The 22,186-nt window shown below is 49.5% G+C and overlaps 1 protein-coding gene across 2 annotated transcripts in view; it reads right to left on the bottom strand.

Annotated features, from left to right (window-relative positions):
• ITGA11 (integrin subunit alpha 11) overlaps positions 1–21,906 on the bottom strand; it is a 47,639-nt gene extending 25,733 nt beyond the window's left edge. The window contains exons 1-3 of one of the 2 annotated variants that reach the window (XM_065847280.2): positions 21,747–21,906; positions 14,669–14,780; positions 1,695–1,804 (exon numbers count right to left, since the gene is read on the bottom strand). In XM_065847280.2, coding sequence (XP_065703352.1) covers positions 1,695–1,804; positions 14,669–14,780; positions 21,747–21,798 — 274 coding nt within the window. In that variant the 5' untranslated portion in view covers positions 21,799–21,906. Of the gene's footprint in view, positions 1–1,694; positions 1,805–3,392; positions 3,545–14,668; positions 14,781–21,746 lie in introns of those variants that run through there. The other variant, XM_071813940.1, reaches the window with a different exon arrangement.
• Positions 21,907–22,186: the final 280 nt, after the last annotated feature.

Here is a 22,186-nt window from a genome sequence, read left to right as displayed (position 1 = left end):
AAACTGGGAACAGCCCCCAGGGCAGCCCTGTCTTTCTGTTACCACCGGTATCATTGAGCTGTGACACAACTGCTGCCCGACCTGGCTGTTCCTCCTCATCAGGGGTTCTGGGCGATGCAGCTCCCCTCAAATAAGGGCTCCCCCTTTGCCCTTTTGCCTGAGAAACAAACTGAGAAGGAAGAAATTGGGCAACTAATGGCAAAATTTGGGAGGTTAGTTTCATTGCCCGTGACCTTTGGAAGTTTCTTATCATACAATCCTAGAATATTTTGGATTGAAGGGACCTTCCCAGCTCCCCCAGTGCCACCCCTGCCATGAGCAGGGACATCTTCACCAGCTCAGGTTGCTCAGAGCCCCGTCCAGCCTGGCCTGGGATGTCTCCAGGGATGGGGCATCCACCACCTCTCTGGGCAACCTGGGCCAGGCTCTCACCACCCTCAGTGGAAAACATTTCATCTTCTTGTCCGGCCTCATCTCTGCTGTGTGCTCACTGTCAGTTTAGCACTCCCCCAGGGCGGCTCCGTGTCTGGTTTTACTCAAATGGCCTCAGTGGATTGTGCTTAACTAGACAAGTTAATTGGGAAAGAAATAGAATAGGATGTGCTCATGGAAGTGATCTGTTCATTGGAAACTAATTTCTAATGGAAAAAAAGATTATTTTTTAGCAAGATTCAAATTTACACTCACAGGAAACTTATTTCCTTGAAGAATCTCGATGTTCTCATAGCAAATGACAAAAAAAAAAAAAAAGGAGGATAAGAGAAAACAAAGTTTAAAAAAAATTTCAGTCAATTAATCAAATATTGCAGATGATCCAAAGTTCCTCCTCTCTTATCAGTTCTGGTAGAAACCCATGATAGTTCAGATTCATAATGATGAAAAATAAAGTGAGAACAGCTGCTCCAATGTTCAAAAAATCCCAGACTTTGCCCCCAAATCCCAGCGATGTTCCTCAGGACCATGAGAAAGTCCCTGGCTCTCACGTTCCCTGCTGAGATGGGGACGTGCCGTCAAGTGTGACACTTTGGGCAGCAAAGAGGACTTGTTCCCTCATGCCCTGCGCTGCCCAGCTCAGGTGGGGCAGGTCCCCATATCGCAATATTGTGCTGTCGGCACAGTTGGTGCTGGACCAGACTCAGAAACCCTGAGGAAGGTCTTGGTATCTCCACTGGGGAGATGGGATTGGGATGTCTGGGGGACCAGAGCACTCTCAGGGTCTCTCCTTCTGCAGTGATGGGGCTGGGTGACAGTTCCCCAAATACTGAAGCTGCAGGGACAGGCTGGATGTTGGGAGCAAAACTTGCATGTGCCCAGGGAACCTACTGTGGTGGGACATCATCCAAGCACCCTAGAGAGGGATCAGACACCACCATGTGCAGGCAGGTACTTGCTAGTGGGACCATTATCCACTGATAATTTTATCCTGATGGTTTAATAAACAAACCAGTTTAATTTATGTTAAACAAATAACTTTTTAACTTTAGCCCAATTTTCTTAATTTTACCCTGACGTTCTTAAAGCTCAGCACCAGGAGCGATGCGATCACCTAAAATAGTTCTTTATCTAAAAATCCTCCCAAACCACACAGTCCTCATACTTTTGGGGACAATCTGGGCAATGCAACAGGGTGTATCTTTATAGATCAAAACAGTGATAAAAAGCGCTGTATTAAAACACCCCAGCTACCCTGGTACCTAGGTTGAGTTTGGTGCAGTTGCTGTGGGTGTCACTGGTCACCGGGCATTTGTAGACATCTCCGGTCTTCTGCTGGCCATTGGTTTCATAGGGAGCTCCCACCACCAGCCTGCGGGAGAGAGGGATGGGAAACATGTGAACAAAGCCACCGCCACTGCTGAGGGAAATAAAATTATTCTCAAGCCCAAAATCCTGGTGCATGGGTCAGGAGGTGTCAGGAGGCCTGACCTGACTCGGTGCAAAGAGAAAAAATCACTGTTTTGACTTCTTCCCATGAGAGCAGGCAGCAATGAGCCAGGGACGATGACTCACTGCTGCTTGGAAGTAATGGCCATCAGATGGAACTGCGGAGAGCAAGTACCTGGTGGTGAGCAAGGTCTGAAAAACCATCTGATGGTGCAGGGAGGAGCCAGGGACTCCCAATTACAACCTCAGCTTGTGGCTTGGTACCATCACCAAAACCCTCAGTACCCATCTGAAGTCTTGTGGTGGGCACGGTTGGCCCCAGGAATAGAATCAGAGAATCATTTTGGTCGGAAGAGACCCTCAAAATTGAGTTCACCTGTTCCTCCACCCCTAGCACTGCCCCATGTCCCTGAGAACCTCTTCTTCACATCTACTCAGCCCCTCCAGGGATGGTGACTCCACCACTGCCCTGGGCAGCCTGTTCCAATGTCCAACAGTCCTTTGGGGAAGAAATTGTTCCCAAGGGTCAACCTCAACCTCCCCTGGTGCAACTTGAGGCTGTTTCCTCCCATCCTAGAATGAAGGAGGGGGCAGAGGTGTCATTTCTCACTGCTGCTTCAGGTAGGAACCCTTCCATGCCACTGGTGTCTTCAGAACACAGACATATACAAAGAATTCCTGCCTAGTAATAGCCCAAGCAACAGCAAGGAGCTGGTTCAGCAGTGATAGCAAATCACACTGGGATCTGTGGGGAATTTTCCCCACTAAAAATCTGAAAAAGTTAATTTCCAGGTGTTTTGCTCCAGCCTGGGGTTGTTCACTGATAAGCAGCCCAGAACCATATATCAGGATCTCCCAGCTCAGCAGCAGGTGAGGGTGTTTGGCATCTATCTGTTCTTTAAAATAAGAGGAGCTCATAAAAACACGTGTACCTGCCAAGGGTGCAGGCCACTAGTCGGGGTGTATCTGGGACATTGCAAGCATTTTTCTCCCTATTTCTTCTGGACTTGACCAGGATAGTACAAAACAGCAAACCAAAGGAGGAAGAGAGCAGGACCTGAGGAATGTGGCCATTCCTTCCAGGCTAGTTCAAAAATACTCCGAACCACGGGTTACTGGCACCTTCTGTTCCCACTGTGTTAGCCCCAAAATAAATCTGCTCCGTTGCCATTTTTTTAGCTTTCAAAATCCTATCAGTGGATGCAACCGTCTGAGGCCGGATCACCAGATAAACAGGACATCTTTTGTTCTGTGTCACTCTACCCAGCAGCTGGCAGAGCAGCCATCCCCAGCCCAGATGTTCCCTGTTAGACCAGAAATGTTCATTTTTAAAAAAAATGCTGCTTCTACAAAGACACTAAACAGTCATTCTTTTATTCCACCACTATAAAATGGAATTGCTCACCAAATTAAAACCTCCAAAATCTAAGCAGTGTTTAAGGATTCTGATGCAAATACTTCCTGTCTTATAGCTTCATTACAGAGATTAATTAGGGGAAAATAATAGTCACCTGGAACTGTCCCCAGCAGCATCCAGAAGTTCAGAGAAATCTGGTACCTTCTCCCTGACCTGTACAAGGTGTTTGCTCGTGTCTCTCCACTGCAATATCGATGCCCATTTGCTCATGGTCAGAGAGGGGAGGAAGGTGGAAGATGTAAAATGTATGAAAGGGTAAGGGAGGGGGGAGAGAAAAAGACCTTTAAGATGAAAGGAAATACAGGCTGAGACACCTCAGAAGATGATGTTCTCATTTTTAGATTCTTCATTCCAACAGAAGAATTTAACGTAAACAGGATTGAACATGAACTTCTCAGAGCAGCTCCACCTTGGTGCCCTCCCCACCCTGATTACCTGCCAAGTGCAGGAAAATCTCAGCTGAGACTTTCCCATTAATTAATATTCACATATCACTATTATCACACTACCCATTAATAAATATTCCCACACACCAGCAGTTATTAGGTCGAAGCATCTCTTTCAAACGCCAGACGAGTACAAACCACCCATTCCCCCAGTTCCCCAGCCCCACCTTGGGGCTGGAAGCTCAAAGAAAACCCAAATATTTACAGCCGCTGCCATGAATGCAAAGAGGTTGTGGAGCTCATGAAACCAGAATTTTTGTCTCCCATAGACAATGGCATTGTTTTCCCTTTTCAGTTAAATTTAAATGATTCATTGGCTGAAGCTGTCAGATTCTCATGGAAACTTGGCAGCTCGGGAAAAAGGCTTTTCCAGCTGCTTGAAAGGTGCGGGTTGCGGGGATGCTGTAAGTGTTCCCTGAAGTCGGTTGTCAGAGACAGTTCTCAACTCACCAGTTCACAGGTTGCTTGCAAAGCTTTTCCTTTATTTTGTGGTTTGTAAACCTGTACTGTAATTTTATTTTTTTTTTCTAAAAAAAAATAATAAAAAAAAATCCCATCCCAAATCACCTAAATCTAATTGGAGCATCCTGCTGCAGCAGGGACCATCCCCTGCTCCATCCCGGTTCTCCTCATCCCCATGGTCACCCCAAATCTCCCCCCTTGCACTCCCTGGATGCTTGCAAAATTCCCCCAGTTGTGACCAGATGCTAAATAAGCAAAGTCCTCTGCAAAGAGCAAAGCAGCAGGCCCTTGCGTCATGGCTTGGCTAATAAATGAAGCGTTAAAAGAAAATAAGAACCAAACCAGCCCGCCCTCGCCTTCCTTTTCATGTGCTCCTTATGGGGAAAACAAAAGCAAAAAAAAAAAAAAAAAGGGGGGGGGATTAAATATGAAAAGCACAGACTGCTCAGAGCAACATGTCTGAGGACATATTTTTAACTTTCATCCTGGAAAAAAAGAGAAAAAAATGGAGAACCAAGCTATTGGTGGAAATACCCAAGGAGCCTCCGCTCTGCCTGTGCAGCGAAGGGTGGAAACTCAATATCTGCTTTGCCAGCAAAGCCCCAGGCTGGTCCTTCTTCCTTGTGTCCTGGGGACGAGATGGCTGTGTCCAGCACCACACGCTGGGCAAGTCTCACAGCAAAATTCCAAATGATGAGTCAAGCTCCATTTGCCTTTTCTTTTTTTTTTTTCCCCCAGTATTTTAAATGATTTCGTTGCACGTGCACACGAGCAGCGTGCACAGTGCTTCTAGCACAACAGGGCAACACAAAACCTGAAATGCTGCCACACCTCGGTGTCTAAAACACTTTGAGTCACAGCTGCTCAGCACTGACTGAATTGTTGGTAGATTTTTTTTTTCCTTAGTCAAAACATTATCTGGTGAACTTCCCTGTATCACAGACATTAATTCCTGCCAGTTATCTCAGTCCTGAATCCAGTGAACTGTGTTTGGCTGGAGCACATCTCTGGGGAAAACGACACTCCCTGATCTGAAGGCACCAAGTGATGGAGAAGCCAATATTACCCTGGGAAATTTGTCACAGAGTTCAGTGCTTAAAAGTTCATGCCAGTTTGGATGTTCGTCCAGGTTTCCACACTGAGACAGAGGGATGTCCCCAGCATCCCCACCCCAGGAGTGTCCCACTGCCACCAAACCACCTCCTGGCTGTGGTTCTGCTTCACTTCTTTAGTTTCTGTTTATCTTCATTTATGACCTTAAAGGTCTTTTCTAACCTAAATGATTTTATGATTTTCTCTATTGTATAAATTTTTAATTTCTGCTTATTGCCACTAAAGTGCTGTTGGCTTTTAACCTGCACTGTCTCCTGCCAGCGTTGTATTATCTTTACCTGGAGGTAGTTCAGCCCTTCACCCCATACACATGATGATCCCACACCCCAATCCAAGGGTCCCCCCAAGACCCCTCAGCCTTTTTGCATCCAGCAAATTCCTGGTTTTTTAAGGGAATAACCCCCCTGGGTACATCGCAGAGAGGTTGCAAAGCTCATTTTGAGCCTTGAGATATTTTGATTAAATGGAAAGAAATCAGGAAAGGAAGGTATGTCTAGCTGGTGATCCGGGAATGCAGGGATTTGGGAGGAATGGAGAAGAAACTATGTTTTTCACAGAATTTTTCAATCAATGGGACACTTAATCTCCTGCAAGGCAAATTCACTTGCAGTTAATTTATTCAAGATGGAACTGGATGAAGAAGTGATTAAGGAGGTTCAGGAAAGGGAGAGTTCAGCTGTGGAAAAGTTTAAATGGGATTGGGGCTCTTTGGAGGGAATGTGACAGAGGAATGGGCTTTGAAACATTTTTCTCCACATTGGCAACGGTGGAAAAAACTGCTTGGTGGGAGCCCAAGGAGAGGCAGAAGAGGTGGAGGAGTCAAAGACATGGAGGCACAGGAGGATGTGGGGCCTGAAAATGAGCCCTTGGTCTGACAGCAGCTTTCTGTGCAGCCTCTAGCAAATCATTTTATCATTTTCTGGTTATTTTTTGATCTTTAAATGTGAGATAGCTCTGCTGAAGAGCACAGGCAATGCAGGATGTCTCTGCTGGTGGTGACAACCCCACCACATTGCATAGGCAACAATGGGCAGTGCTGTCCTGGCCAGTTCTGCTCGCCACGAGCAGAGAAAACCCACATGTCAGTGACCAAGGGCCACCACAAAAACACTACTGGGACAAACAGCTGCGACCAGGTGTCCAGCGAGCTCCAACATGGTCTCACGGAGGGAATTTGAGTTGATGATGATTGTATTATTAAAGCCAGATCCAACACTTAGCACTGCCCAAAGCCCTTGGAGGTACAGCAGGGACATAAGAAGATGACAAACTGCTTTTTTTGGTCTCTACAGAGCAGCCCCACAGGTCAGGGACTGGGGGAGGGAGCTTGTGGCATCTAGGAGAGGAGTGAGAAGAGGTGCTGGGTCTGGGAGCACCAACAAGCCTTCCTGACATGTGCTGGGTTAACAGCATATTAAATAATATCAGTTGGGTACATTTAGTAGGCAGTTTTGAAACAGCACGGTGCAGAAAGCCAGGAGTGATGCAAACATCTGCTTTCCCACCTGGCAGCAGCAAGACCTTCCATCAGCTCAGGGTGCTTGATGGGGGAGGAGGAGGAAGACGATGGTTACAGCAGGGAAGTATTTGCAGTGTCTGCATCAGGTTTGCATCACCCTTCGTGAGGGACAATGTCCCCAGGCCCTGCCACCCAGGAGAAGATGCTCCTCCTGGTCATGGTTGTTCCATCCACATCCTTCTCTTCTGCGTGAAACATCATCTCATCCCGGTCCCTTCCCGAGCATCTCTAGGCCCAGCACCGCTTTTGGGCTGACGTCCTTCACACAGCTCCTGGGGGTCCGGGCTCCAGCCCCCACCTTTGGGCTGACTCATTTACCAACCAGCCATTCGGGCTCGTTATTTTGCAACAGTTGCAGGGGAATGTTACACACAGACTGTTTTGCTCACCTGATAAATCACTCCTTGGCAGAAGCACTCCCGGTGGAGGTGTTACAGCCTCCTGCTCACTCCCAAGTCTCCCTGTGCTCCCCAGTTAACAGACAATCTATTAATGACAAAGCAGCTGCAATGCTCCATCCCCACACTGAGTGAGTTTTAGGAGATTTCTCTCCCAAGACATACCACGTCCTTGCTCTGAGGTTTGGGTACCCTCTGTAGGTTACCAGGTCCAGACACTGCCCAGCTCCTGCACGTGAGCTTTTTCCCCATCCCTGTCCCACCTTATCACCTCCTGCTCAGGACTGCCTGCAGAAGTCCATCCATCTGCCACCGCTGCACACAAGCACCCTTGTTTTTTGTTTTTGTTTTTTTTTCTTAAGGCTGATAAATGTTTATCCTGCTTTATAACAAATCCTCTCATTGCAAAATGAAACATAAACACGACTGTAATTCAACCAGCTGTTCACACACTGGAACTAGCCGGGAATGGATGCTCCTAATTACACAGCCCGTTCCCACAGCACGTCTGCAAACCCCTCCCATGGCCAGGCAGGGCCAGCGGGCCACGTCACAGGAACAGCCCTGAGGGACCCAGCACCAGGACATGGGGACAAGCAGCATCTGAGCTCTGTGCTGCTACAGCCATGAAAGAGAGCAAAATTACCAGCTCTCTCCTTAAAATAGCAGATGACGGGTGCATTGCAAAACATGTCAGAGGAACTCGCAGAATATTGTGGTCGGCAGTAATGATACTTTCTTATTTTTTCCTGGTGTAATTTTTTCCCTTTTACTTGGGGATATTGTAATAAAGAGGTGTTTACAGGCGAGGCCAGTCAGTGACTCTTGGCCCAGCTGTGGTTTCCAGTGCAGTGTTTGGAGCTGCTGGTCCATGCACGCGTCCATCAGGACTTGCGCGATCTCTGGCTTTCTTCTGGAAGTTTCCAAAACAAATGCTGATCTGGGGCTGTGGTTTCTACCAGCTGCTTCTTGCTTTTTCCCCAGTCACCTGTTATCACCAGTTAACAGTGTTTGTGGGGGGTGTCCCACCCCATGCATTTCTGCATCGCAGGGACTGTTGTCTCCAGTATCACAGCTCCATCCTTCTGCCTTTCAGTGTGCTCAGACCACAGGACGAAGCCCCCAACCCTAAATAATGAAGATGCAATTGCAAGGGCTTTTTTATGGGCAGATAACATGGGATGCAAAGGAGCAAGACCCCCTTCCTCCATAGACATTTTCATAAATAAGGCTATAGATGTTTTACAGCATGTGTAATGTGATGGCACAGGCAGGACCTGGTGTCCATCCACCTCCAGATTCCCCTGATCTCACCAAAGGAGGGATCTTAGGGCTGCTCCTGGATGCTAACACTATGGTGCAATGAGAATACTTGAAAAAAAAAAAAGACGAAACACACCTCTAAGGAGACAATTTTCTGGGCCCTGACTGCTGAAGCTCATGCTTAGTGGAGCCTCCTCCAACTCTTCCTAAAGATCCTGGTGCATCCTAGAGAGGGAAGCCCAGCAATCATGGAAAGCAAAGGTAGTTCAGGGAATGCTGTCCTCACCACAGTGGTTTGGAAAGCCCCAAATCAACCCCTAGGGTTGGGGCAGAGAAAAGTTTCAGGTGCTTACGATAGGGAAGGTGAGATAGAGATGCTGGGATGACCAGAAGCTACAGGGCAGCTACTCTCTCCCTGTGAGAATTGTCATGTAGCCCAAATTCCGCATTTCTGCACATGCCTCCCATTGGTTCCCTTACAGAAAATAAAAATACCAAGTGCTGTTTTGCTATTTTTGCTGGACAGGGTGGCCAACATCTTCTTTCCTCTTCCTCAGTGACTGAGAAAGTGTGTCTGGGTTTGTCTGCAAGGGGAGGTTCTCCTGCAAGCCCCAGTTGTGCAAACCCTACAGCAAGCAACACCACACCACACCACATCTATTTCTCAGATTTGACCAAATGTTTTCTAAAAAAATAAATATATCAGAAATGAAAGGGCCTAACCTTGCAGCTGATGCAAACTGACACTGGGATGTGTGATAATCACACTGTTTTATGTCAAGGAAGATCCATCCCAGATATGTCAGATGTCCTGTGTCCTCCAAGGTGCCCTGGGAAGGCTCCAGGCAAGGACAGACCAACCTGCAGAGCAGCCCCAAAGAGCCCAGCGATGCTCACAATAGAGCTGATGGATTTTCTTGAAAAACAGGCCATAATGTGCCAAAAAAGGGTCAGAGCCTAAACATGCGAGATAGGGTGGGCTGCGACAGCATCCCTCAGCCTGTGGCCCTGGTGCGGTGGGAGGGAGAGCCGGGAGCAGATGCGATCCCTGCGCCGGAGGAATGCTTTGCAGTTATGTACCCTTTCACCAAAATAATCCGAGCGCTCGGGTACGGGCCAAACCACAGGAGAATTACAGCCAAGAAAGTCTCTCGCAGTAGTAGGGAAATAGCAAACCCTTTAACTGTTTTTCCAGATCAGCACAATTATAGCTTTAAGTCCACCGAGCAGATATTTTTTTCCTCTCTTCTTTTTTTTTCCCTTTGGCCACGCTCAGACTGGAAACGTCATGTCTGTGCCCGGAGCAGCTGTGGGGATGGGGGTTCAGGGTTCTCCCCCTCCAGGCACCCCTGGAAGTGGGTGGACAGCCCTGGGGTGCTTGCAAAGTGCAAAACCATGCACAGGGGTGTTCCAGGGGACCAAACCCTGCTCCAAGGCTTCCTAGCACCCCTGTGCTGCAAAATAGGGCCGGGACAGCACGAGACATGAGCTCAGGAGGGAGAGAGCAGTTAGAGAGCACCCAGCACCCCAAATCCTACACCCAGTCCCCAGCCGTGCCACCTCGCCAGCCACATCACCAAACCCTGGCCTCAGCCAGCTCGGGAATGCTGTATTTATTATTTTTACAGCTTCTGAAGGCTAATGGATGTTTATTCCCCGAGTTTTCCTTCCACAGCTAGATCTTCTCAAGGTTCATTTTTTACACAGCTGGTAACTTTCAATCCACAGACACAAGCTGGCGTGCAGCAGGAGTCCCTGCATTGAGCATCACATCAGCTGCCATCTGCCCTGTAGAGTCACAACCCACCCTCCAGGCCCTTCTCCTGCTTCTGTCCTGGGCTGGCTGGGTGGCAATGGGAAGCCAAGGGCAGGGGTTGGTGTGTCCTCCAAGGGAACAGGTCCTGTTGTCCTTGCTTAGGGAGTGACACAGCTCCTGCTCATGGGATGATAGGGAGCAATCAAGACAAGCAATTGTGAGAGTGAAGATGAAAAATGGATGGAACATTTTTCTTTTTTTTTTTTTTTTTTACTTGATTTTGGACCTCTAAGACTGTTTCCTCTCCAAACTCAAGGTGATTAAAATTCCTATTGCTGCAAACATCCATGTGCAGCACAAGGAGAGCACACATGGGGATAGGAGCTTCCACATTTGAGGGACATGAATCCCATGAGCATTTGAGAAAACTCTTTGTATATTTGAACACATCTATTTTACCCAAATAAATCCATCCACACCACTAAACCTGCCTGGATACACATGATTCACACCTTAGATACCCTCAAAATGGCATGAGCCAAAGCATGACTTGGGACAGAGGAGCAACTCCAGACCAACTCAACACTACAGGTCAACACCACGATTATCTCTACCCTTACAACAATTCTGTTTCCTTCTACCAAAACTGCTGCCAGGCCACTTTACCCCAGCAAATAATACCCCCACGTTTCACCCGAGATGCCCATCTCTGGTTACTGGGGATGCTCAGACCCCATAACTCCGGGTACCGCTTGCCCTGCCTGCACTGGCAGCTGCTGCACGAAGCTTTGTTGCATTTTAAGATGAATTTCAGTAACCTGTTGTCATTTTTTCCATTCACAAACTTGGAGAAAGCACTTGGGTTGCACCTCCAGCTTAATGAAAAAAGGAGAAAATGTGTTAAGAGGGAGGTCTGAAAGCCACTCGAGAAGACAGTGAGCACAGAAAGTCACCCCACAAACCATGAGCTTCTCAAGCACTATATGTCCAAGTGTTTTTTTTCCTCTGGAGTTAAATAATCTGAATTCTTTCCTCCCAGATTTTCCACTATCAGGGTTACAGTTACAGCCCCCATGTGAAAATGATCTAGCGCCCTCCCTCAAAGGTTAGAAAAAGGGAAATAGTTACAACTGAAAATATACCTAGAGAATATTAGATATAAGTTTGTATACACTCAAATATGCCTCTACACACACAAGCATATATATAAATATACATAAAAGCTGCTTTAAAACCCTTCTGAAACCATCCACACTAGCCAGAAACAGCATTAAAAGACTCAGACTGAAGGATAAGTGCCAAAGTCCTCAAATTCCACATTTGGTATTTGGCAGCTGGGTGTCCACACGTTGTTATAACCATCACTTCTATATGAGATAACCATTTAGTTTCTCTGAGCTCTTTTGCATTTCGGTGGATTTTATTGAACTCCTTGGGACCGGTATTCAAGGATGCTGGTCTGGCCTCTGCCTTACCAGCAACTGGGTTTTCATCTCAGCATCTCTCTTTCTCCTGCCAGCTCCTGGGGCTGGCTAAGACTCACCACAATTAATATTCCACTCTCTCTGTACGTTCTTGGTTTATACTATAGATATTTTGTTTGTTCAGTCATTTATCCTTTAACCAGAGTGAGTCATGGTGGGCTTATTTTTTAACTGCATACACATATTTAATAGACATTTTATACTACATAATTGCATCTTCAAATACATGCTGTGCTTATGTATATACATTCATTCTGTGCGGGGAACATTCATTTTTTTATGCAGAGGAGAAAACTACAGCTGTGTCCTGCCTGATGTCAGCAGGACAGATGTGACAAAGGACAAAAATGAGCCAGAGCTGGTCTTTGTTGGGAAATATGGAAAAATATCCTCCCTTTGCTCGCCTTCAGGAAAGGCAGCCCTTGACCACCCTGTTGGTGATGGTGGCAGCTCAAAGGTATGAGGAAAAAAAGCCTGAAAGCCCTCAGATGGCACGGGAATTGCGGTCCTTGGGTGCAGCTGGGATTACACCTATAACAGCATCTATAGCTACAATTGGGCTGAAAATATTAAAAAAAAAAAAAAAGAAAAAAAAAAGGTGTTTTCTACCAGTCTCTGCAGGGCCTCCCCCTCAGAGCGCCCACTTTGGGCAGAAATGTCTGTGGAGCAGTAAAAGCAGGTGCTGAACACCCAGCAGCTTTGCCTCCCGAGGGGAAGGAGGGAATTTCAGGGGATCCCACATAAATAAATGCCTTGGGCAGCACCTCTGCAAGATAGGTCAAGGGATGGGACAGGCTCCATGTCCTGCACCTCCTGCCCTGGGGTGGGTGAGGAGGGTCCATCCTTGGGGACAACATTCAGCTGGTGTCCCAGGTCCCACCACCTGAACCCATAATATCACTTTATCATTTGAGGAGCATGGTGGCACATGAGCACCTTGGAACAAGGTGCCTGAGTGACGCTCACACGTGGACATACTGTTCTTCTCCACGGGGTGATTTTTGGCATATTTAGGAAGAAATGAGATACAGAAAAGGGATGTTCTCTAGAAACATCAGATCAGTCATCCTGGAGAACATGGTCTCCATCCCAGCATCTTGCAGATGTGCCTGGGAGTAAGTGAGGGATGGAGACACCAGGCTTGGCTGAAATTCCCTTAGAAATTAAGTGCATGGTATTGCCCACATGTGCTCCAGCATCACATGGAGGGAGAAGAGGATGGAAGACTTCACACCAAGCAGAGTAACATCATCTACCAACACCAGCTGCCCCTACCTGGGTCTCAAGCATGGGACACTGCAGGAATTCGCTTTATTTACTGTAACTACTTGACACCCGTGTTTGTGCCACACACCAGTGGCTTGGGCCAGGAGCAGTTGTGCTGTCAGGTTCCTCAAAATTCTTTACCACCCAAAAAAAGCAATTCCTTGGATAAATATCCACATTCTCAAGTGAAGGAAGGGTGGAGGGCAGTGTCCTGTGCCAGATGTTTCTGGTTTGTTAAATTTAAACTGGCTGTTTGAGAAGCAGTCTCTTAAGCTCAGGTTCATGAACAAGGATGAAAAAGGCCCCAAGAAAACACCTAGTCCTCAGTATAGTTCCAGGTAGGGTCAGCTCTAGGAGAAAGCTCTGAACACTGCCTGCAAACCTGCTCATGGACCACAGGGATATCCTCCTGTAAAGATGCACTCATACCCGGTACAGCCACACTTCTGGGGAGTCTCAGCCCAGAGGAAAGCTGAACCTTATCCCACCATTCAAAGCTTTAACTTGAGTTTCCACTGGACAGCAGAAGGAAACTGGGACCCCAAGAATGGAAACATCATAATGGATTTAATTGCAAACACCTCTCTGAGATGCAGCTGGGAGCACTGGAGCCTGGATGGGTCCCACAGCCCTGATGCAACACAGTGTCCAAGGTTAAAGCCAAACATCCTGCTCTTCCTTGGAGTGAAATATCAGCTGGGCTTGTGGGCACAGGACAGGTTCCAGCCTTGCAACCCCCACCAACACCAGTAAAAGTCAGGCAAAGTCAGCACAAGCCTGTTATACCCCACCCCTGGCACTACCCCATGTCCCTGAGAACCTCATCTCCATGTCTGTTCAACCCCTCCAGGGATGGTTACTCCAGCACTGCCCTGAGCAGCCTGTCCCAATGCCCGACAGCCCTTTCCAGGAAGAAATTGTTCCCAAGATCCAGTCCAAACTTCCCCTGGGTCATCCACCCATGGGGCAGATCCTTCAGCTCTGCAGTAATTGAGTTGCAGAGCATTTAATGAGCTTTTGAGTTTTCCTCATCACTGCAGCATCCAGATGTGCTGCTGGGGAACACCAAGGGTCTCTGCCAACATCTGTGCAGGATCTTCCAGTGGGGATCAGCCCTGGCGAGGAGCAAAACCTGCCACGAAACTCGAAACATGAGCAAAACCCATCCAAGTCTCATCTTGCACTCCTGACGAACGTAGGCCAGTCTGAGCACTTCTGCAGACCGCAGCTTATTGTTGGAAACTATATAAAATGGGATGGCCTCCACCCAAAACCCTGATGGGTTTCCAGCAAGTGTCTAAGGCTGAGAAGCACGAGGCAACCATGAACCTGTCTGAACCAAAACCCCAAACACAGCACCTGTCACCTAGAGGCAGTCTAAGCATATCACCCTCCATACACACACACACCCCCCTATCAAAACCAAAATATACTGTCACCCCCCACATAAAACTCCTCTTTCTGAAAGGAAGGTTTCTGCACTCTACTTTGCCCAGGCTGGTTTGGCAGGAGCATCACCATGATCAAACCTTAGTTTCCCTTGGAGCCGCAGCTCTGCCCACCTCAAACCAGTGGTTGGAAGGAGCAGGAGGAGAACTTCAGTATTTTGGGTAGGATGCTTTAGATCCCCTCAACTTCAGAGCCTGGTGCAGAGCTCACTTACCATTTTTTTCCCCCGATGTCATGTTGCTGCACCGTGTAGCCAAAATATGCTTCCTTAGAGCCAGCTATGATTTTGGGCCTCTTGGTGTCAATGTTAAAGGTGTCGCTGAACCCTGGGGAGAAAAGAAGAAAGGATCCCATCAGCCAAGGCACTGAGATGGGAAGACAAAATGCTTTTTTACATGGTCAGAAATGGAATAGGCCACCCCAAGAGGCTGCACAGCCTCCACTCATGGAGATATTTAAAGCCCAATTGGACACAGCACTGGACAAACTGCTCCAGATGACCCTGCTTGAGCAGGACTTGGACTGAGTGAACTCTTGAGGCACCTCCAACCTCAACCATCCTGAGAGTGCTGCTCTCCCAAATTGCCTCATACAGCCCAGGAGGGTCCTACATGAAAGAGGGGTGTTTTTATCCCATGGCAGCAGCTCTATGGCACAGCATTCCCAGAGGCAGCGAGGATGGAGAGGAGGATGGAGAGGAGGATGGAGAGGAGGATGGAGAGGAGGATGGAGAGGAGGATGGAGAGGAGCCAAGCCCCGCCCCACCCCACCCCACCCCACCCCACCCCACCCCACCCCACCCCACCCCACCCCACCCCACCCCACCCCACCTCACCCCACCTGCAGCCACCTAACACTCTGAGTTCCAGCACCAAGCTCCCAAGAAGCAATCAGCTCTGGGGCTCCAGATTCAAGTGGGTTCATTTAGAATTAAGAGGCCACAGCTGCTCAAACCCTGGAGGCCAGGTCCCTTTCCCAGCCCACCTGCAAAGGGTCTTCACCCCAGTTGCACCAATGTGCCCCTCGGGGCCACCACTGCTACCAAAACGAAGTGTGTTTCTGGTTTACAAGAAAGGAAAAAGGATTTTTCCTCTAGGCTGCTGTAAAACTGAATCAGCTGAAGGCAGGGCTGGCAGGTTGGGCAGGGGGAGGGCAGAGGAGAGCATCCCCCTTCTCTCTGACATCTCCTGAAGTCCCTTGTGATAGGACAGCTGCTCGTGGTGGGGATGGCCACGACCATGTCCCCATGCACCCCATCAGGGACCATGGGCTGGGGATCCATAGGAAATGTATGGTGTGGCAGGTCTGGAGCCCATCACTTGTCCCATCTGTCCCCATGGGCCACCTCCCGCCATCCCCAAGGGTTCTGCAGTACCAAAGAGCCAAAACTGGGATTCACTTTTCCTGTGTGAGCAAAAGCTGGTGCCTCTGAGGCTTTGTGAGGGAGAGATGGCTCTGGAGGGGGGATGGCTCTGAGGCTGGATGCTCAGACCCAGACAGGGAGATTTTTGGGCTCAGTCCTCTCTCCAAGGTCACTCCATGGGACATCCCCGCTGGACAGCAGGAGCAGGATCTCTGGCTGTGGCATCCTGCTCCAGGGACCCTGGTGCTCATGGGTCAACCTGCAAGAGCAATTTGCTTGCCAGGGAGCAAATCTGGGGGGTTTGGTCTGGCAGCTCTGCCAGGAGCTGAACCCTGTGCAGATGGGCATTGGGTGAGTGTCCCCAGGACTGGACCATTCTGAAGCTGCTGGAGATGCCCCTTCACCCACCCATGGGTGCAGGAGATGACCCAGATTGTGCCCACAGCCCCTCTGGGTGCATTTGATGGGGAAATGAGCTGGGGGCAAAGACCATGTCCAGGTGGGAGGGAAGAGCATGATCTGTGCCAAGGAGCTTGGGCACTGTGTTGCCTCTTTTACTGCAAAATGCAGCCACCCACGTTCCACATCCCAGAGCCAGCAGGTGTTAGCCCTAAATATCGCAGTCTCTATCTGAACACACTTAAACTTTGGCTCAGGCCAACATCACGATCAAACCCTCCACGGGTGCAAAAGCTGCACAGCTTCTATGGGGACATGTATTTAATTTACAATATTATTTTCCCCACAGGTTATTTTTAAGTGTAGAGGGCCATGGCCCAGGTCCCAGCAAGGCAGACAGTGCTGCAGGGGAGATACGCGATAGCCAGGATATCCCAGCTCTTTGTTTGCCTCCAGGCAGAAAGTAGCTGCAGTTGCAAATAAAAAATCCTGGCATCCCTAGTAAGGATGGCTTTAAAAGCAGCAGAAGGCTCACGTTTGGTAGTTATAGGAGTATAAAGAGCTTTTCAACAGGAGAGGCTGGGAATGCTGCTTCCCAGGCAGAAAAATTCAGGATGGAAAGGGTTTTTATAGGTAGGAATGTTAGGGATAAACCTGATTTTTTGCAGTCATAGGAACAAATCTGTCACGTTGGCTCTGTAAGCAGAGAACAACAGTCTCGCCAAGGAGAACTGAGGTAAAGAACTTTAAAATCCTACAAAAAGAAATTCTAGAAAGCAGGGGAGAAAAAAGAAGAAAAAAAAAAGGAGACGGGTGGGATGAGAGCCAGCATATTTTGTGGCAGATTGACCTTATTTAACATTACAAAACAAATTCAAACCTCCTTTGAGTTAACCAGTACCCAGTGGAGAAGTGGAGGCCAGGACCGGCCATGGAGAGCATAGGAGGTTGTGGGGAGCTGGGAGCACCCCCGGGTGTCACTTCACTGGCACCAGTGAGATGGGGTGACAGCTGGACCTGGCTGGAGGAGGGGGCTCTTTTCAGGGAGGGAATCTTGTATTTCAAGCAAAGTTCAACTCGAGGTAATACAGAGGCATCTTCATCACCTGGGTGCAGAACAAGTGTCAGAGAGGATGTGATGGGTTTTTTTCTGATTAATTTTTTTTTGCGTTCAGCAGAGTTTCTCTGATTTTGCACTCCAGAGCCCCAGGCAGAGGTTTCTGGGGAGCAGGAACACTGGGATAATTTGGGGACCCCTATCCCATGGACACCATTGTGCAGTGTAGCCTCCTGCAAAAGGCAGCCAGGCTGGTCACGAAAAACAACATAAACCTCCAAACAAATAGCAGGAATGCTTAATTGAGTGCAAAGAGCTCTGAATTTTGGGAGGAGGAAGGAGAAATGCTGGAAGGGGCTCGTGCCGCTCCCCGTGCCAGAGCATCCCACTGGTGGCAGGTAACAGGGACCGGGAGGGAAAATGGAGCCGGAAAAGTAAAATAATCTGGAAGCAAGTTTCCAGGCAATGGATGGCAGAGGGGAGGAATTTCAGACAGCCCACAGATGTGGGTGCATTCGAGGCAGTGAGAAACAAAAAAATTATCAGAGAATATTTAAACTGGCTTAAACTAATGGGAGCTTTTTGAGAGGTTGTCAAGGAGATTTAGCAACCCGAAGAACGGAGGCTCATTTTCTTGTCAGGAGTGACATCACGGTCATAAATAAGTGACCAAAAGCCACATGTTTTGCTTGCAATGCAGCCAAGGCAGGAAGCCTCAAATACCTCCTTTCCAAACTGGAGCTTCTGCGGAGTCCAAGCTTTTGATTCTTGTCAGATCAAATAGTGAAAAGAAAAAAGACCAAAACATATTTGGGAAACAATACTGGGAATAAAAGCCACCTTTTCTGCCAAAAAGTATAAAAATAAGTCCTCCCTGTAAGGGAAACCTCCGGGAAGGGGGATGCTCAGAGGGTCCCAGCAGCATCCTCCTGCCCACACCTCTGCCTGTATCCTCTGAGATGGGATTGCAGCGGATTCACCTACATCAAAGGAACTCTGGGACGATGCCATTCACATCCTGGTGGCACTTGCTGTGACACATCAAGGCTGTTGCTGGGAGAGTTTTAGGACTTTAGCTCCCTGCCTTTACAATTTAAGGAGCTGTGAGCTGGGCAGTGGAGCTGTCGGAAGAATTTCCTCTTTTTTGCCTTTTGCTGTGGGGAAAACCAAGCCTGTTTCACTGACCTCTAGCACTTTCACAGCTCAGGAGAGAGTTTCTGGAGAGAGGTTGAACCAACATGGAGAGAAAAAGCAACCTGGAGGCTGAGTCCAGCCCATGGGAACCTGTATTTGGGTCCACACAGGCTCTTCTACCAAATTCCCCAGGGCAAATACAGTTTGTCTGCTCCTGGGATGCTGCAGGTCCCCAGGGATAGCACGAGAGGAGACACAGGATTTGGGGACACTACAGGTGACCCAAGGCAAAGGGCACAAGAGAAGAACGTGTGCCACACTGGGCTCTTACTTCCTTGCAGGGATGAGGAGGAGCCTGGGAGCACATGGCAGTGTGGGAGCTCCCACCTGCCAAAAACCTGGAGTGTGCTGGGGTCAAGCAGCTTGGGCTGGCACTTGAAAACTTGCTCTTCTCATGCCTGTGTCCTCTCTCATCACTCAAACCCACACAGGAGAGGTGACATCTGCAATGGGACAGCAGGTCCATGGACCCTGGCATGGCCACTGCAGAGGTGCATCCTCAACATCCATCCTATGACCCCATCCCTACCACCACAGCAGCTTTGGTGGCATCGGGTGCTCCTCTGCAACCCATCTGCCATGATACAGGGTATTTTGGCAAAAACAAGCAGGCCACACGAGGGGACAGGGTGGGCTACATTTCACAGAATCACAGGATGGTTTAGGTGTGAAGGGATCCCCAAAACTCCCCCAGTGCCACCCCTGCCATGAGCAGGGACATCTTCACCAGCTCAGGTTGCTCAGAGCCCCGTCCAGTCTGGCCTGGGATGTCTCCAGGGATGGGCAACCTGGGCCAGGCTCTCACCACCCTACTGATGCAGAATTTCTTCCTTATATCTAACCTAAATCTCCCCTCTTTCACTTTAAAGCAATTAGCCTTGTGTCCTTATGCTTCCCTCTAGCTTTAATTCCCATCAAACACTTTTTGCCAGATGAGATGCTGGAAGCACCAAATCCCTCTCCAGGTCACCATCTCAAAGCCAGCATTTGTCACCAGCTGTTAGGAAACAAGCCAGTGTTTGGTGGCTGCCGCAGAGGTGGATGGAGAGCCAGGGAATACTGAGGATGAACAGAGGATCAGTCATCACCGGCTCGTGTCTTCTAACATTCCTGGTTACCCACAAAATCTCTGACAAACAGTCCCAGGGCTTTAGCTACACAAATACCTTGTACTTCCATAATTCCAGCTTTCTGACCCCCCAAAAGCCAGGGAGGAGCCATTTGATGGCCACGTTTTGCAGCTCTAAGGAAGGTGTTGATTATTCATTTGCGGTGTATTTATGAGCTGTAAAGCAAAAATCATCAGGAATAAATAGCAGCGGGTCTGCCCCTTTCCCAGGGAGATGCCAGAAAAGTGATTGTTGGGGGGCCATAGGGGGGTTGGCTTCTCAGAGCCCCATGCACCTCAGGGTGGGTGTTGGACTTTCGCTGGCCAATTTTTGGCCAGAGGATGGACAAGTGGTAGATAAGGAGGTGGGATGCCTTAATTCTGCTGTTGGGACTGTGCAAGCACCCAAAATTAAGTACCCACTATCAAAGCCTGGGCTGGAGGGTCCCCTGGGAACCCACCTGGACAGTCCCAAACATGCCCCATGGGGCGAGTACAATGTTTTTGCCATTTGGTGACCCCTTAGAGAGGGAAGGAACCAACTACCTTCTCTGGAAAACGAAGCCAGGGAAGGAAAGGAGACACATAGGCTGACACAAGAGAGGTTATCGTATCTCAGCAAAGGGACCATTTCCAAGGATGCACAACCCAGCCCAGCACCCTCAGCTCAGCCCAGGACCACGGGGGTCCTGCATATCACCCCAAAATTACTTTTAGTTTGGATGGTATAACACCAGTGTGAGTCCTCTGCAAAATACATCGACCAGTGGTCACAACACACCCCATTGGAGACCCCCACAGGGTGCTGGAAGCGTTAACCGCTCCCGCTGGCACACGGCTCACATTTGCTGCAATGGAACTGCCATCGCTGGCTGCTCCAGGAGCATCAGAAACCCCCGTGGGCAGAAACACCTGAGGCTATGTAGGAACCTCTGTGGGCAGAAACACCCGTTGGTGGGCAGGAACACCCATTGGTGGGCAGGAACACCCGTGGGTGGGTAGGAACCCCCGTGGTCAGGAACCCCTGTGGACAGAAACTCTCGCGTGGGCGATTTCCGTTCAGCCCAGGGAGGAGTCACGTCTCGACCGCATCCCCCAGCCATGCTCGGCAATCACCACCACGTACCCCGAGCAGCATCTCTTTCAGTGGGAGTCACCCCACGGCCCCGTGGCCCACGTCGGCATGGGGGAACTGCGCTCCACGCAGGCAGCCCCGCCGCCATGCGAAGGAACACACATGGTCCCCATTAAGCAAAGAAAGGCAGCTCGGCTGCGGCTTGCTTTAAAGGATCAAGCAACAGTGCAATTAGAAAAGGAAAAAAAAATATATAAAAGAGAGGAAAAAAAAAAAAGTAAAAAAAAACCCCATACCCTAGCGTGCTTTTCCAACAGGATGTTTAGGAACGTGTACAGTGGCAGAAGCGCTGCAGGCCAGGGTAGGTGGGAGCCGGTGGCAGAACTCTCGGTAGCAGGGAAAAGCTTTTTTCCTCCCCTTTGCAGCACTGAAAAGCCCCAGCCTGGCTGCTCTGAGACTGGGCTGAGTGCGGGAGGATGCCAGATGGAATTGCAGCAGAAAACCCGCTGCCGGGGAGGATCTTTCTGCAAGAAGCGAGCCTGAATGTGGCCCAGCAAGAAGCACAAACACCCCTCCAGCCCCAACCCCCAGCCGAGCTCATCCCGGACCCCCGGAGCCAAATTTGGGGAAGCTGAAACCAAACGCTCGCCTAAAGCCTCTGTTAACTTATTTAACCCCAGGCAATTGTCTTTTGCACAGCCCTCCTCATGTGCAATGGGACAAACCACCTGTGGGTCACAAAAGTTTAAGTCTAGGTAAAAGGTTCTGGTTTTTACTTCTGGGGTGTTCCCCGCCCCCCGTATCCGACGCTTTATAAAAAGACTGGCTAATCCCACTGCAAATGCAGCCCAGACGAGAAAGGGGACCGGAGGACATCGTGCTGCCCCCCCCGTTCATACCCAGGAGCCCATCAAAACCACTCATCCATTCCAACCCCCTTCACCCACCTCGCACCACCCACCTCCCTCCCGTTCCCGGGAAGACTTTTCTAACAGCCTTAACCGTGGAGCTTTCTCCAGCACTTTTCGCAAATAAGAAAAGTAATTCCCCTTGCCAGGGGAAGAGGGGTGGGCGCAGGGGGGCAGCGGGCACTCACCGGGCAGAAGGCAGAGGGAGCAGGCGAGGAGCATCCCGCTGGGGAGGTCCATGGGCGCTCCCCGGCCCGAGCATCCGCGGAGCCGGCCAGCCGGACTGGTGGCCTCACTGCGGAGTCCTTTCCTTATCCCCAGCCTTTCCCGGCTCCCTGACAGAAGGAGAGCATTGGGAGGGAGTGGGAGGGACGAGCGGAATTTGTAGGAGGTACAGCAGGAGAGGACGGGAGAGGGGACAGCCCTTGTGCGGCCACGGCACCCTTTAGGGATCGGCTGCCCAGCAGGGATGTGCCGACTGGGGACTTCAACCCCACGGTAACACCCTGCGCTTCTCCCTGTGACACCCTGCTGGGGTCCCCGGGGACCCCTTGCCTCGATGGGGGTTTGGTGATGGGAGGTCTGTGTGGAGTCATCGACGGTTGTGGAGTGCCACCTCCAGCCACCT

Source organism: Patagioenas fasciata, chromosome 12, assembly GCF_037038585.1.
Source record: "Patagioenas fasciata isolate bPatFas1 chromosome 12, bPatFas1.hap1, whole genome shotgun sequence".
NCBI classification, from domain to species: domain Eukaryota; kingdom Metazoa; phylum Chordata; class Aves; order Columbiformes; family Columbidae; genus Patagioenas; species Patagioenas fasciata.
This window is presented reverse-complemented; position numbering and strand designations above follow the sequence as displayed.